Genomic DNA, 14,084 nt, shown 5'->3' on the forward strand with positions numbered 1-14,084 from the left:
ACCTAAAAGGTAACATTCAAAATGACTTGATGTCCCACTGAAGCATTAGAAAGGGTCCAAATGTTTGGATACACAAACTCTAAACTCTGGCATTTACCTGGAGCCTCGGTGCTGCGGTGGAAATGACTCTGGTCAGTAGCAACAACATGCTGACACGTGGAAGCAGCTCTGGGCCGTTCTATGACAAGAAAACAACACAAAGAAATGATACTATGCAGTGTTTGGAAATGTACTCTATATCGTGCAAGTCTAGAGCCACTCTTCATTTTATTTACACTGCAAAGAGCCAGACTTTGTCATTTCTAAAGTGCTCTTGGGCAATAATTCTCCAGACTTTCTGAAGGCCTTTCTTTGGACACTGGCTGTTTTTTCACTTTCAGTCCAGCACTTGTAGCTGAGCATTTTCAAAGGAAGGTCAAGGGTAGATATGTTGTTAAGTTACTTAACACTGATATATGAATCATGCAAACAACAAAGGCCCTAACTCAAAGAATAAACCTATGTCGCTTTTACACAGAGTAAACAAATGATTTTAAATTGTATTGTAAAATAAAATAAACAGATCCAGGCCAAGAAAAAAGGGGGACGGTATGTAAAGCGTAATTTAAAAACAAAAAAAGAAAACAAAAAACAAAGATTTACAAATCTCATAAACTTAGAAAACATCTTAAACTGAAACTTTATCATTTCTCAAAATACATTTCAGCTTACTCTGAAATTGATGGTGGCAACACATGACCAAATATGTTGGGACAGGAAAAAAACAAACTAAATTAAAAAGTGGTACTAAAAAAACTGGGCTAGAACAACGTTTGACAGCTAATCAGGTTAACTTGAAACAGGAACAAGGCGGAAAAATCAATACTGGATACCACATGATCTCTGGGCCTTCGGGCTGCACTGAATTAAAAAGCAGACACGATTCTGTCGTGACTCAGGAGCACTTCAGAAACTGTTCTCTATGAACACAGTTCACTGTGCCATTCACAAAAGCAGGTTAAAGCTCAATCATGTAAAGAAGCTCTATGTGAACCTGATCTAGAAATGCTGCCATCTTTCTCTGGGCATAAACTCATTTAACATGGACTGAGGTAAAGTGGAAAACTGTTCTGTGGTCAGATGAATTAAATCGGAAATTCTCTTTGGAAAACAGTGGCGCTGCGTCCTCTGGATTAAAGAGGAGAGGGATCATCCGGCTAGCCATCAGCCTTGAAGCCAACATCCTGATTGTATAGGGGTGCATTGGTGTTTATAGAAATGTCAGACTGTACATCTGGAACCAGGCACAATGCTGAAAGGCATATCCAGATTTTGGAGCATCGTGTGCTCCCATGCAGACAGGATCTATTTCAGGAAAGGCCAACAAGATGCTGCTAAATCTCATCCTGCATCTATTACAACAGCATGACTTCATATTAGAAGAGTTCATCGACCTGCGTGCAGTTCAGACCTTTCACCAACTGAAAACATTTCAGTGCGTCATGTAACATGAAACACCACAAAGAAGTATGGCGACTGTTAAGTAGCTAGAATCCTTTGTCAGGCGAGAGTGAGACAACATTCATCTCCCAAACGTCCAGCACCTGGTTTCCTCAGTCCCCAGATGTTTACAGACTGTTGTTAAAAGAACAGGGAACTCTACCCTGTGCCAACTTTCACGACACGAGTTGCTGCCATTAAATACCAAAATGAGCCAATATCTTCCTTGAAGTTGAATATTTTCTCCTCTTAAATGTTTGATATGTTTTATGTGCACTATATGAATAAAATATGGGTTTCTGCACATGATTGCATTCTCTTTTTATTTACACTTCACACAGACTCCCAACTTGTTTAGAACTCGCTCTGTGCAGATAACAGCCACCACACAGAAAATGGAATAAAGCCATTCGTCTGTACCTCATCTATGGCAACGTCATCACTGTTGGTGTCAGCCCGAAGCTGAGAGTGTTCATTGATGACCTGCAGTGCTCTCATCATGGTGTTCTCAGTCTCCTCGGTGCTGTCTGAAGACTCCCTGAGTGTAGCGTTGAGGAGAGGGAAGCAGAAGGAAAAGGCAGGAGCAGATAGAGGCGCCGCATCTGAGGAAAAAATAAAAAATACATATTGAAAGGAAAGGAAGAGAAGGTCATCCCTCTCCTGAACGACGCTTGCTTGACACCGCCCAACACACACGCCAAGGTAACGCTTAATTCTGGGTTTTTTAACAGTTTGCTTTCTATCATTTTTATGTTCCTCGGAATCTCATGTGCCTGCTTTATGTGCCCGGATAATTATTTTTAGTACCTTATAATTTAAAATGATTTACACATGTATGCTATTAGGGTAATTTATACTTAATAGCCTTGTTCACTACAAGGCCTGAATATATTTTTTGGGTCATTGATGTCTGTTGATAATCAAGAGTACTGACCAAACCTAAATGAGCTTCACTGTTTTCACGAAGGATTAAAATTACCGTTAAACGGCACAAACTCATCAGTAAAGTATTTACAGAGATCAGCTCATCTTAGACCTTTAAAGACTGGGACTTTTTTGTTTTTAAACTAGAGCAGGCGCCCTCTGCTGGACGTTTGAAAGAATTCAGGTTTTCAGACCCATAAGGTATCTTTTACATACTTTAGGTTTGTATTTTCTGCACAGAAATGTCTATTATAAACCTGTCTCCTTTATTTGAGCTTTCATCTGAATTATTTTCATCTTTTGGGGGAAAAAATATGAAACTGAAACCAGTTTAATATTCATCACATTCAGCAGTTATACTGTGGTCACAGTGAGCAGCGCTTTAGTTTGTGTTCTTTAGATTTTATTCTCATCTTTTAATGTTTTTAATCATCAGTGTGGTGTTGGTTCAAGCCTTTCAGATTTATTGACTCACATTCATTTCATTTTGTGAACCACATGTACTCACCGGCAGTCTTGCCCTCTCTCTGTGGGACGGTGTGGTTGTGCAGCAGCATCACGGTGCGGTGAGCAGCTGTAGCCAGGTCCTCTTGTTCCCAGGCCTTATCCAGATCACACTCAGGCTTCAGTAACCGTAAAGTCACATGACCCACAAGGACAGCTGGATGGGGGAAAGAAAAACAAAAGTGATTTTAAACTGAGATGCCAGAAACAGTGTTTTAAAACTACACCAAGACAGACTTTGTACCCAGATGTTGAAGGCTCTTGGGCATGAGGCACACTCCAATATCCAAGAAGACCTGCTGGATGCTTGGAGCAGCCAGGGGGGAATGCAGCAGGGGCATTAGGACCTGGAGGACAGCAGGGAGCTCCCTGGTGATCTGAGCAGGTCTCTCTATCAGAGTGGCTTCCAGGAGACCCACCACACTCTGCAGCTCTCCATCCAGCTGCAAACAGCAAACAGGGAATTTTAAAATGTCACACTGGGGGGCAATCTGTTTTAATGACCTGATTTACTGGACAGACTTTAGAGCTCCTTACCTCTTGGAGTCTTTTGCGAGTAGCAGACTCTTTTTCCAGCTGGATTTGCATCATTTCCTTCTGTTTGGTAGTTAGCTGGATCTCCTCTTTGATACCTTTCTTCTTCTTGAGCTCCTGTCACATCAAAAAGGAAATTAACACATTCAAATAGTTTCAAACATTAAGGTCCTTAAAAAATAAAAAACAATAATTAATCTACCTCCTGTAACTCCAGTTCAATGATCTGTTCCTTGTATGAGTACGCCTTGTTCTCTCGCTTCATGTTTACTTTCTTAGTGTTTTCCTTCTGGGCACTGCAGCAGGTTAACAGAGGGGAGACAGGAGTGAATAAATGTCCCACAGACGGAGCTCTGAGTTCAGCTGCAGGTGAGTGAAACTGCGCATTTACCTCTGGATGATACTCTTGTCATACAGTTCTCCCTCGGGTGTCAACATGATGGCGTACTCCTCCCTGGTGACCTGAAGCAGTGCCGGTTTGGAAAGCCCTTCAGTGATGTGACTGATCACCCGTGGCAACAGCTTGTTTGGGGAGAGGCGTGAAAGGGAGCCCACTGCATTTCTGACCGCCTGAGGAGAAAGGAAGAAAATAAAAATAAATACATAAAATCACTAAATAATCCAAGACCTTATTCATCACTTAAGATACAAACAGAAAGTCTGCAAGTGTACGAGTTTAGTGAACAGTAAGAAAAACTGTTCTTCAATTTAAGATGAAATAAAAAAAGAAATGCTGCTTTTTAGCTGGAGAGCAAATGTAAAGAGGTGCATGTTTGTTATCATCATCTGAACACGTCTCCTTTCCTGGATCTAGATGCTACATGAAGCTGTTTCATTCTGTTTTTTCACCATTTTCTACATGAATCTGTATAAACAAATGTGGAATACAAGAAATGAAGCTGTACGATTGTCAAACCTGGTTGTCGGCATCGACTTTGAGCAGCTGTGGGAGAATAGCCTCCAGGTTGTTTTCTATGAACTCTTCAGCTTTCAAGTTCATGGAGGAGAGGAGAACAGGCCAGAGGCCACGGCGAGCTTCCACTGAAAAAGATAAACGTGGAGTGAGACATTTCAGATGCTGCTACCACCACCAAAGCACTATAGCAACAAACCTCGGGGTTATCAAACTGTGAAAACCATGTACCTATAGATGGATGATGAGAAACTATCAGGGTCTCCATAGCCAAACTCTCTGCTTCAGCAGGATCGCCCCACTGGCTGGCAGAGGAGCAAACAACACACAGTGCGTCCAACAGGACGCGAGGGGGCACATAGCTGCGACCCAGCTCAGTCAGCTCTCCGGACTCTGACACCACGCTGTCCTGGGGTAAAACCTGAAAGTTTACAGTATTGTCAGTAAGATAAAAATAAAGTGAGTAGAAAGAGTTAGCATCCAGCCCTGCAGCGGCTGGAAATGATAAGTGATTCTGTACTTTGTGTTTGTTGATGACCACCCGCAGTTCCCCAAGAAGGCCATGAGCAAGACTGGATCCTCCCAAAGAGGAGAGAAGCTTCCTGATTGTCTGCTGTGCTCTCTTCCTCACACGCCAGCTTCGAGACAACAGAGCCGCAACCGTGGCCTGATGATACATCCTACAGAGCGCACAAAAGGGCAAATGTCATTAAAGCAAAACGGGATAAAAGGCAGACTGCGTGCTTCCTGCATAAAAACAACACTAGGTGACTTTTAATTTCAGCAAGTCAGCAAGTTTGGGTTTTGTCCTGTTTACTTCAACAACTCTTTTGGAATTGGGGTTGTATCTGTATTCCAACCAAACACTGCCATGGGCCAATATTGCCTTCCAGACCTGTATCTAAATGACAGACTGATGTTTTTCTGTTGTTTCCACTTTTTTACTGCTTAAATGTTAAAACATGGTATGATGAAAAGATTTAAAACAGTTTTTTTTCTTATTAAGATTTGTTACTAGCCTAAGGGGAATAAATAACAGCAAGAAAAACAAACTACAGGGATCAAGCATCGCATGTGAAGACTTTTTCACACAACAATTTCTTGCATTTAGGCTCCTTCATACAGTAAAAGCACTGCCCCAACAGTATTAATACCATGGGAATATGTAAAATAGCATAAGCAAGTTGTGTAAGGTCCTTGTTGTGCACTACATTTTAAACCCTATTTCACTGCCCACTAAAAAAAAAGTACCATCTCAGGTTAAAATTAACATATGTTTCTGGCTATAACTGGGCTGATATCAGTCAGCTGATGTAGGCACTGACAGCAGATACTGGTATGCTGTCAATAAGTGCTATCATCAAAATCCTTTAAAGCTTTTATTCAATCTATCAATCTGTATCAGCCATAAAGAAGAGACATTAGAAAGGCTCTAAGTTCACCTTCACCTTGTTAGAAATATCAAAAAGGGCACACGATGTGTGAGGACAGTATTTTGATATCTAAGTGTTTCTGGTGTGAATGAACACTGAGGTTAGACTCACTGTGCTTTGCTGCTGTTCAGTCTGTGGGCATGATCTAAAAACAGCCGTTCACAGAGCTGTAGCACTGTGAGCAGAGCTAGAGACAGAGTGCAAAACAGAAATGAGACATTTTTTAAATCGCTCATAAGCAACGTAAAACTACATAACAGCATTTTTAAAATGCTCTTACTTTCTTCACTGCACTGGGAGAGGAACTTCTCTGTAGTGAATAACGGCTTCTTCTCATCCAAGATCAGATTCCAAAAGCTGGTGAATTTGGTCTCTGCAGGGACAAAAACAGCCTCTGTCACTTCATATTCTCTTAGAGGCTCTATAAGTGACAAAAAGCCACAGCTGGAACAAAAGCCTCACCTGTTTGTGTCTCCAGCAGAGCCAATCGACTCAAGAGAACAGACGCCGCCACGCCCTCCGCAAGCAGAGCATGCTGGGAGTTCTGCGCTGCAGCTTTCTCAATTGTCTGGAGCAGCAACGGTATGAGGTCTGAGGCTTGGGCCAGAGTGTCACCTGGACAACAGACAAATAAGGTTTGACTTCCTTTAAGCCAGCTGCACACGTGTGATGCAGCATAATGTCTCCTTGCGTCTCACTGACCTTTGAAGGCCCCCAGCATGGCTTGAAGGTAGGCATGCCGAACCAGAGAGGTGGAGGTCTTCAGGGTGAACGCCTTCTTGAACCAATCCAGCAGAGCGACGGGAACTTCCACCGTGAGGCGGTTGCTCCACTGGGAGAGCACAGACACTGCGTGCACCAACGTGCCCTCATGGACTAAACAAAAGAAGGAGAACAACAAGTTTAGAGTAACCCTGGATTTTGAGCTCACAGACACACAGGACCAAGAGAGGAAGGTGAGGAAGATGAGCGTTACCTTCCTGCTGTAAATAGGGGATGAACATCACAGTGACTGCAGAGCTCAGAGTCTGGTTGGAGGCTCCTGACACGGTATGATGGCTGCAGCTGGCAATGCCTGCAACATTTAGAGCAAATGCTTGCCTTTCTTTTCTCATGTTAAACAGCCAAGCTCATAAATACAAAGTGTTTGAAAGCCTGCATACCTGACAACACACTCATCTTTTGGGCAACAACTGTGAGCTTTCCTTCAGAACCTGCAACCACAACAATACTGCTTCAGCTCAACAAACCCAAACATAAAAATCTTCATTATTTGGGAAATAGTTAGTTCACCTCCGAGGATTTTGAAGAGATGTGTGACGACATCCTGCACAGCTGTGGGGTCGCTGCACTGCTGGGCCAAGTTCTGCACGGCCTGGACTGCTCCCTCCATCAGCTGGGCATTATTAGCTTTCAGCTGACCTGCAACACAAAGCACAATGATACCTAAAGCATAGCATCGCACAGGCTGAGTGTGTGGTTTAAAATCATGTTGCTCAAGAAATAAAGAGCACCAGCCGAAGCCTTACTTGCGAGTGCCTTTCCGATATCCATGGCATACTGACTGAGGTCGAGCGTTACAGCAGACAGCAGACAGGAAACGGCTGCAATGACATCAAAGAGTTTTTTTTTTTTCCTCATTTGCTGCATGAGCTTCAGACAGGTGAGGATTAAACACTATGACCAAAAGCTAAAGGCAGCTCACTCTGCATGGCGTTCTCCGGGCTGCGGAGCATCGTCTTCTGCAGGGTAGGGAGCAGCGTCTCCTTAAACTCAGGGTGAGACACGTGACGCAGTAATGAAGTACTTTTGTCCAGAATGTGCTGCTGTGGTTTCGTCTTGCTCATGAGGACCGATTTCACGTACAGGTCCAGCAGCGCGCTCTGAAAGAAGCACACAAAGAACATCAGGGTACAAAGAGATATCAGAAAGAACTGCTAAAAATGGAAAACAAATTTAAACTCACCCTGTGTTTCTCTATAGTAGCGTTGTCCTTTTGAGCAGAGCAGAAGTCAAAACACACCCCCAGCAAAGCCAGAGTCGTGGGGCTCTGCTCCAGAGTCAACAGGGTGCTGATGTACTGATTGACCATCCCTGGGTTCTGGTAAAGAGAAGTGACTGTTAGAAAACCTGTGTGAATCATCAAATGGCTAGATGGCTAAAGCTAAAAGCAGTTGAAGTTTCTGCAGCCTGTTCTACACCATATTTATATCAATGTCATGTTCAGTGGTAACTAAATATTAAAACATGGAAGAAAAAAACCTAAAATAAAAAGAAGTGACTTATTTTTATAAACACACTGTCTTTGTTTCAGTGGGAAAAAAAATGGGAAATAACAAAAAAAACAACCAAAAACTGAGTATCAGCTTTACTGTTAGCAAAACTGTTGTTTTAAACATCTGTATCAGCCCAGAATTTCACATTTGGTCCATCTCGATTATTGAACTACAGTTACTTTTTTGAAATTTGACATTAAATCAAATAGTGAGATAGTTTACATATCATTTATCATGGTAGTAAGAAATGACCAGCTTTCTATAACGTGCAGCTACATCATATGAAAACACTTCAGCAGTACACAATCATCTGGAATATGATATTCAAATTGGCCATTTTTATGTGTTAGTAAAGTCTGGGTTTTTAACTACAATTTATCACCTTCACTGTAGCCTCACTGTGTGTGCACACGCACGCTAAGTTATGTTGAAATGAACCCACGTAAGCAAAGGACAATTTCTGTTTGTGCATGCTGAGCTAATGAAATCAGCTTCGCATGCATAATTAAAGCCATAACAAACTGTTTATTGAGTGCTCTCTGTGACAGCTGACATGATCTGGTGCTTGTGAATTTAATAAACTGCACCTTTAGGTGAAGTGAATGAAAGTGAGATGTGAAAAAAGCAGGTCAGATCCAAGAATGTGTTCTAACTCACTCCCTTCCACAAGTGACTGAGATTCTTGAGGCTTGACTTCTTAGCGGTGGCCTTGGCTCCACCCACAACCTCAGCCACAAGAAGACTCTGAACCTCCACCTGAAAGAGAAGCCAAAACACCCAGGGGTGAGACCAACATCCAAGTAAAACCTGTGCTCTATTACAGGAAGCAGGTTTAGTGAACAACTCTGAGTTTGTTAACCTTGAGATTTGGTTTTCTGTTCTAGAAAGCGAGCTAACAGACTCTGTGGACTCAGCCAGCTCGCATTCAGGTTTTCTTCCTCCCCTCCTGGTGCACCTGAACCAGCTGACTGACACTCAGATTCATTTCCTCATTCATAAAGTTTAAAAGCGCACATTGAAGTGGATTCACCTGCAGACCTTCATGTTTTTACAAACACTGAAGTCCCAGGTAGATGTAAGTTTGCTTGATTTTTGTATTAAAACGAGTGCTTTCTAAAAGGATGGAGACAGCGACTGCAGCACAGATTTATCATCAGCTCAGAATAAAATTTCAGTTTCCATGTTTCTGACTCTGTGGACAATAACACAGCTATTCCTGTCAGCTGTCCCTGCACTGCAAACAATTATTGTATCTTATTGCAGCATTCACAGTTTAAATAAAACATCTCTGTATATGAAGCTTTAAACAGTCATTTGTTGTGTTGTCATCACTCTGGTGGAAAAATGTCCGTTACAGGTGGATCTCAGACATGTGATTATTTCAATGAAGATGAGGCTGAAATTAAATTAAATGATTTTAAGACTCTACAAACTGAACAAAATGTATTTTAAATGGACGTTTTAAATGCAGCTGCAGACAGTCTGAGGTTTAACAATCTCAAAAAGTTGAAATTTGTTCACAGATTGAGATTCAGCCATTAAATGGCTTCAAAGAGCCTGAAATTTAGAGTCTCAACTTTAACATATTTTCAAGTGAAGAGCACCTAAATCACTCCCAGTGAGTCGACCCAGGACAGGTAAAAGACTCTGTAACAGATCAGCAAACCGTGTCCATGTCAGAGTCCACTTGGAGAGCAGGATGGATGCTAAATGGATTCAGTCCGGATCAGAACGTTTGCTTTTACTAATAAAACAGATTCTGTCATCTAAATTTGCTCCTGTCACAATAATTAGAATATAAATATTAAATGTCAAACTAGGACTCCATCTTGACCTCATAAAAAGTTCAAGTTGGGTAAATGACGACCACAGACATAAATTTTACATCAAACTTTTATACAGTCTGTGATGATGTCAGAGGCCATCATGGTGCAAGCTGATTAAAACTCTTTTCCTCCTCCAATTTTTGAAGATAGATATCGGTCCACACTGATGTGTTCCTCTGCTCTTTACCCTCAACTTTTATATTTATCCGTTACCATGGTGAATTGTGGCATTGGGGCTCCATTGATGATGGCTTTCTTTACGTAATTATGCGCTTAACTAAGGGGAACAATCTTAAAATTGAACTTGCTCTGATCAGCTGTTTCAGAAAGAGAAACTAAGAGCTGCTGATGTCAGACTTTATTTTTAAACTCAGTTTGTTGACCATGCTTCCTGGTATATGGCCCTGGTCTCATGCGAGCAAATCCTGTTGATAAAATGTTTAAATAATGCTATTTGTCACAAAGAGAAAAGAAAAAAAAAAAGAAAAAGCATTTTCACTGACCATTTTCTTCCAGGTTGGTCCTTCTCTTTTCTCTGGGGCAGAGAACACACTGGACACTAAAAGGCAGGTCCAAGACAGGCCAACGAAGGCGGCGGAGCCTGTGGCTTTACTGCAAATACAACAAAGAAATCAACCAGAACAATATGTAAACAGAAAAATGACATTTTTCCACAGTGCATCCAAAAAAAATGGAAGAACACTTCAAGTTTTCCAAATTTGAATGGAGATGTGAGAACTTTGGAAAACAAAAAAAAATAACAGCACGTAAAACGTAAGTTTTTATGGTAATGTTGAAGGAGGCTATCCCAATTGTCGTAGGGCAAGAGGTGGAGAAGTTGTTAGTTCAGGACCCCCAGTAAGCACACTGGAACCCATTACCTTCTTGCTGTGAGGCGGCAGTAATTCCCAGATGGATAAGACATTACAGAATACCTACAGTCAAACATGGTCATGGCAGCAACATGCTGCAGGACTGTTGTTCTGTGACAGGATCACACAGATGGAAGGACGGATGCAGAAAAATACAGTGAAAACTTTTCTTCCAGAGCGCCCCAGATCTCACATTTTAGAAACTCAAGAATGTGAAAAGAAAGCAGTGTCTTCATAAAGCTCTGGACTGCTGCCCTGCTGTGTGCTGATGCCTTCTCAAAGGTTTAGAAAAAAAAAATCCAAGCTTTTATGATCCAAGGCAACTTTAGGGCGTCGATGCTGTCAATGGCTTCACCCAAGCAAAGAATCTAAATATTCAGTTTTTACTTTTCATACACTTAGAAAACACTCAAACCCTCTTGCCATGTCAAGAGGATTGTGGAGTAGTGTGTGCAACGAGAAAGCGAATAAACACTATTTACTATGCCATAAAGCAATGCACCCACATTATTTTAATTAAAGCCGCTACACTAAGTTATATAAATTATGTTTACTGTGACAGGCAAACACAGAAAGATTAAAGATGTTTATGACTCTTCTCTTCTGTAAGTCTGTAAAAGCAGGAATTTATTACCAGTGAACATCTGCAATGTTTAAAGCCAACTAGATGCACCCTGAAGTTTGGGTCATTACCTGGGCTCTCCGGTTTTGCTGATGACTCCACTGTTGAGCAGGCAGTGGAGCAGGCTGGTTACCAGGATGTCAGGCTTACTTTCAGCCAGCTGGCCAATAACAGAGAGCAGCTCTCTGCGTGATGTAGCATCCCTGAAGAGCGCACACAGGATAGAAAGTGTTGAAACCCCTGACAACAACTGAGTGTAAAGATTCACCTTCACTGTTACAGATGATGTCAGAAACCCACCGATATCTGTGTGGGGTGAGGCAGAAGAGCTTGCATAGTCCTTTAATGGCGGGCTCTGGTAACTCTAAAACAAAAGCATTTTACAGCTTGTTATTGTTTACTGAAGACCGAAAAGTGGAGAGATTAAAAAAAAAAAGAAGACATAAGCTCTCACCTTTGCCCTTTATACACCGTTTCAGGTCTCCGAATATCTCCTTACGCTCCTTCACGCTGGCTGTATTCACTTTCACAGCAAATTTCTTCAGCGTGTCTGAAACCTGAAGCAACACTCACAATGAGAAAGGAAAACATGACAGCAGTCTTGTGTAAGAGCTAAAAATGTGCAGCTTGTGGTCATGTGAGGCAGAGGAGGGGGGTTCAGTAACACATCAGAGAATGGGCTTGATAAGAATACTTGGGTGTGTTTTTTATTGGATTGTGTCTTAAATGACTGCTGAACTTAATTGTCAGCTCGGCTCTGTTAAAATGTTTGTCCCTCATACTTGAACGTTCATGTCAGAAGGCTATGAACTTGGTCGGAGACGATGAAAACAAAAGTTTGAGGCGGTCCTCTGCTCTCGTCAGCTGCAACAGCTCAGCCTCATCCAGTCACACTTGATGCGACGTAGCACAAAGCTAACGGCTTGCTAGTTAGCTGCTGTAGAGGGCCGCTCGAGTCTGGTGGCGAACACCGAAACCCGTCGAGATGTTCAAATAAATGGACCCCCAAGACACCACCATTTTTGTTTCTGCCTCACCTGAAAGCTATAGTAAAAGTAGTTAATAAAATCCTGCCACACAAACCTGCGTGTCCGCCGCCATCTTGCCGGTCTTGATGCAGGAAGGACTTGTTAGTGCCACTTCCGGGTCACGGCGGCTACGTATGCTTCTGCTGCATTCTTGAGAACTGGGAAAGTTCAAGTTCCAATCTAGTAACAAGAAAAATCATAAAGAAAACACAATAGTAATCTGTAACACCTAATTTTGTAATTGCAAACTTTTATGCACGAGGTACTATGAATGCAACCCCATAAACCCACACGCACCACAACTTAAACCGCACTCAGTCCTGTTTTCTTTATAATATCAAACACACAGTTCCATGTAAGATAAGATGCCACTTTCAGCTGTTCCCTTGTCGCCACAGCAGATAGCTCCTTGACTGATTTGGCGTAGTTCTCCTGACGCAATCGCGAAGGAAATTTGTGTCTGCTATTGAACAGTGTGTAAACCACATTTATTTTATTTTTAACCTGTGGTGTGAGTAAGTAAATGGTGTTGGGTTCAAATCTTTTTCCCAACATAAGAAAGAGCAGTAATAACAGCAACAAAGTCTTGAAAGAGCAGCAATAACAATGATGTGTGTTGCTGCAGCAGCTTTATCCATTGTAAATCATTGTCATCGTCATGTCCCCTCACAGTTTTGTTCTCTCCTGTGTCTTGGAGTGTTGCAGAAAAATTCTAGTTTAACCTCACATGTAGATTTAGGCGGTTAGAACTTCACTGTATGATTTTGTAAAACCTTTGTATGCTCAGATGAAGTATGTGTATGTGTCAGCGTGACTTTGTGAAAACTGCTTAGCTTTGCTTAACGATGTTTCGCTATGTTATCTGCTAACTCTTTTGCTCAGAAGGAGAAGAACAGTTGTGTGTAGGCAAAGCTGGCATGACTGTGAACTGTAATGTTTGATGTGTGTGCTGGCTCTCCTGCGCGCAGTAATAAATAGCTTGAACACAGCCTTTTCAGTGTTTCAGACTTTATTTACAAAATCCCGCGACAGGGGGGATTAGAAAATTGTTTAACATTTGCATTTGGTAAATTTCACAAAGACTATGTCAGATTATAAAAGCTGTTCATTTTTTAGCTTTAACATTTTCTCACATGATTTTATGTGTCCTCTAATTAATTTATACAAGGCCGTTATTGCTATTCTTCCTGTTGTGTGTATCTAACTTGTGGTGTTTGACTTGTATAATTTATTTATTTATGTATTTTTTTTTACCATTTGTCATTTTAGTGTTATTTAATTATTTCTTTTGTTGTTGTTGTTGTTTTTATTTAATTATTTCTTTACACAATGGAGTCTCAAACTGAAGAAAAATTCAAGTCCACTTACTGAAAGTCTGTTCATAACGTTTCACAAAGCCTAAAGATAAAGGCTTATGCTATGAAGACAAAGTGTAAGGAAAGCTGCATATGGGCACATATTTCACTGCCATATGTAAATGTGGGTATGCTGATACTGAAAACTGTAATGTGTTTTCTTTTTTTTAAGTGTAGTAAAATGAGAATCAGGTATAGGCATATATTGTGTTAATAAGTGTGCAAAATTAAATGATTAATACTGTTAATATATAAATAAAAGTGAATCTATTCTGCTCATTCAAAAATCCATATTTTTATTATTTTCATGATCCAAAC

At 41.3% G+C, this 14,084-nt stretch overlaps 1 protein-coding gene across 1 annotated transcript in view; it reads right to left on the reverse strand.

Moving 5' to 3' along the window:
- gcn1 (GCN1 activator of EIF2AK4) overlaps positions 1 to 12,524 on the reverse strand; it is a 29,373-nt gene extending 16,849 nt beyond the window's left edge. The window contains exons 1-26 of the mRNA XM_086313435.1: positions 12,467 to 12,524; positions 11,838 to 11,940; positions 11,684 to 11,747; positions 11,455 to 11,586; positions 10,393 to 10,501; positions 8,721 to 8,819; positions 7,754 to 7,888; positions 7,493 to 7,670; positions 7,317 to 7,391; positions 7,081 to 7,209; positions 6,951 to 7,001; positions 6,764 to 6,862; positions 6,490 to 6,663; positions 6,250 to 6,402; positions 6,068 to 6,160; positions 5,899 to 5,974; positions 4,875 to 5,034; positions 4,586 to 4,775; positions 4,358 to 4,482; positions 3,833 to 4,011; positions 3,644 to 3,737; positions 3,445 to 3,558; positions 3,152 to 3,350; positions 2,912 to 3,064; positions 1,900 to 2,081; positions 98 to 178 (exon numbers count right to left, since the gene is read on the reverse strand). Of these exons, the coding sequence (XP_086169561.1) occupies positions 98 to 178; positions 1,900 to 2,081; positions 2,912 to 3,064; positions 3,152 to 3,350; positions 3,445 to 3,558; positions 3,644 to 3,737; positions 3,833 to 4,011; positions 4,358 to 4,482; positions 4,586 to 4,775; positions 4,875 to 5,034; positions 5,899 to 5,974; positions 6,068 to 6,160; positions 6,250 to 6,402; positions 6,490 to 6,663; positions 6,764 to 6,862; positions 6,951 to 7,001; positions 7,081 to 7,209; positions 7,317 to 7,391; positions 7,493 to 7,670; positions 7,754 to 7,888; positions 8,721 to 8,819; positions 10,393 to 10,501; positions 11,455 to 11,586; positions 11,684 to 11,747; positions 11,838 to 11,940; positions 12,467 to 12,484 (3,165 nt within the window). The 5' untranslated portion in view covers positions 12,485 to 12,524. The remainder of the gene's footprint in view (positions 1 to 97; positions 179 to 1,899; positions 2,082 to 2,911; positions 3,065 to 3,151; positions 3,351 to 3,444; positions 3,559 to 3,643; positions 3,738 to 3,832; positions 4,012 to 4,357; positions 4,483 to 4,585; positions 4,776 to 4,874; positions 5,035 to 5,898; positions 5,975 to 6,067; positions 6,161 to 6,249; positions 6,403 to 6,489; positions 6,664 to 6,763; positions 6,863 to 6,950; positions 7,002 to 7,080; positions 7,210 to 7,316; positions 7,392 to 7,492; positions 7,671 to 7,753; positions 7,889 to 8,720; positions 8,820 to 10,392; positions 10,502 to 11,454; positions 11,587 to 11,683; positions 11,748 to 11,837; positions 11,941 to 12,466) is intronic.
- Positions 12,525 to 14,084: the final 1,560 nt, after the last annotated feature.

Source organism: Aulonocara sp. 'chitande type north' Nkhata Bay, linkage group LG12 (assembly GCF_057382095.1).
Source record: "Aulonocara sp. 'chitande type north' Nkhata Bay isolate Kocher_YH1m ecotype deep benthic linkage group LG12, A_spYH_male_GT1.1, whole genome shotgun sequence".
NCBI classification, from domain to species: Eukaryota; Metazoa; Chordata; class Actinopteri; order Cichliformes; family Cichlidae; genus Aulonocara; species Aulonocara sp. 'chitande type north' Nkhata Bay.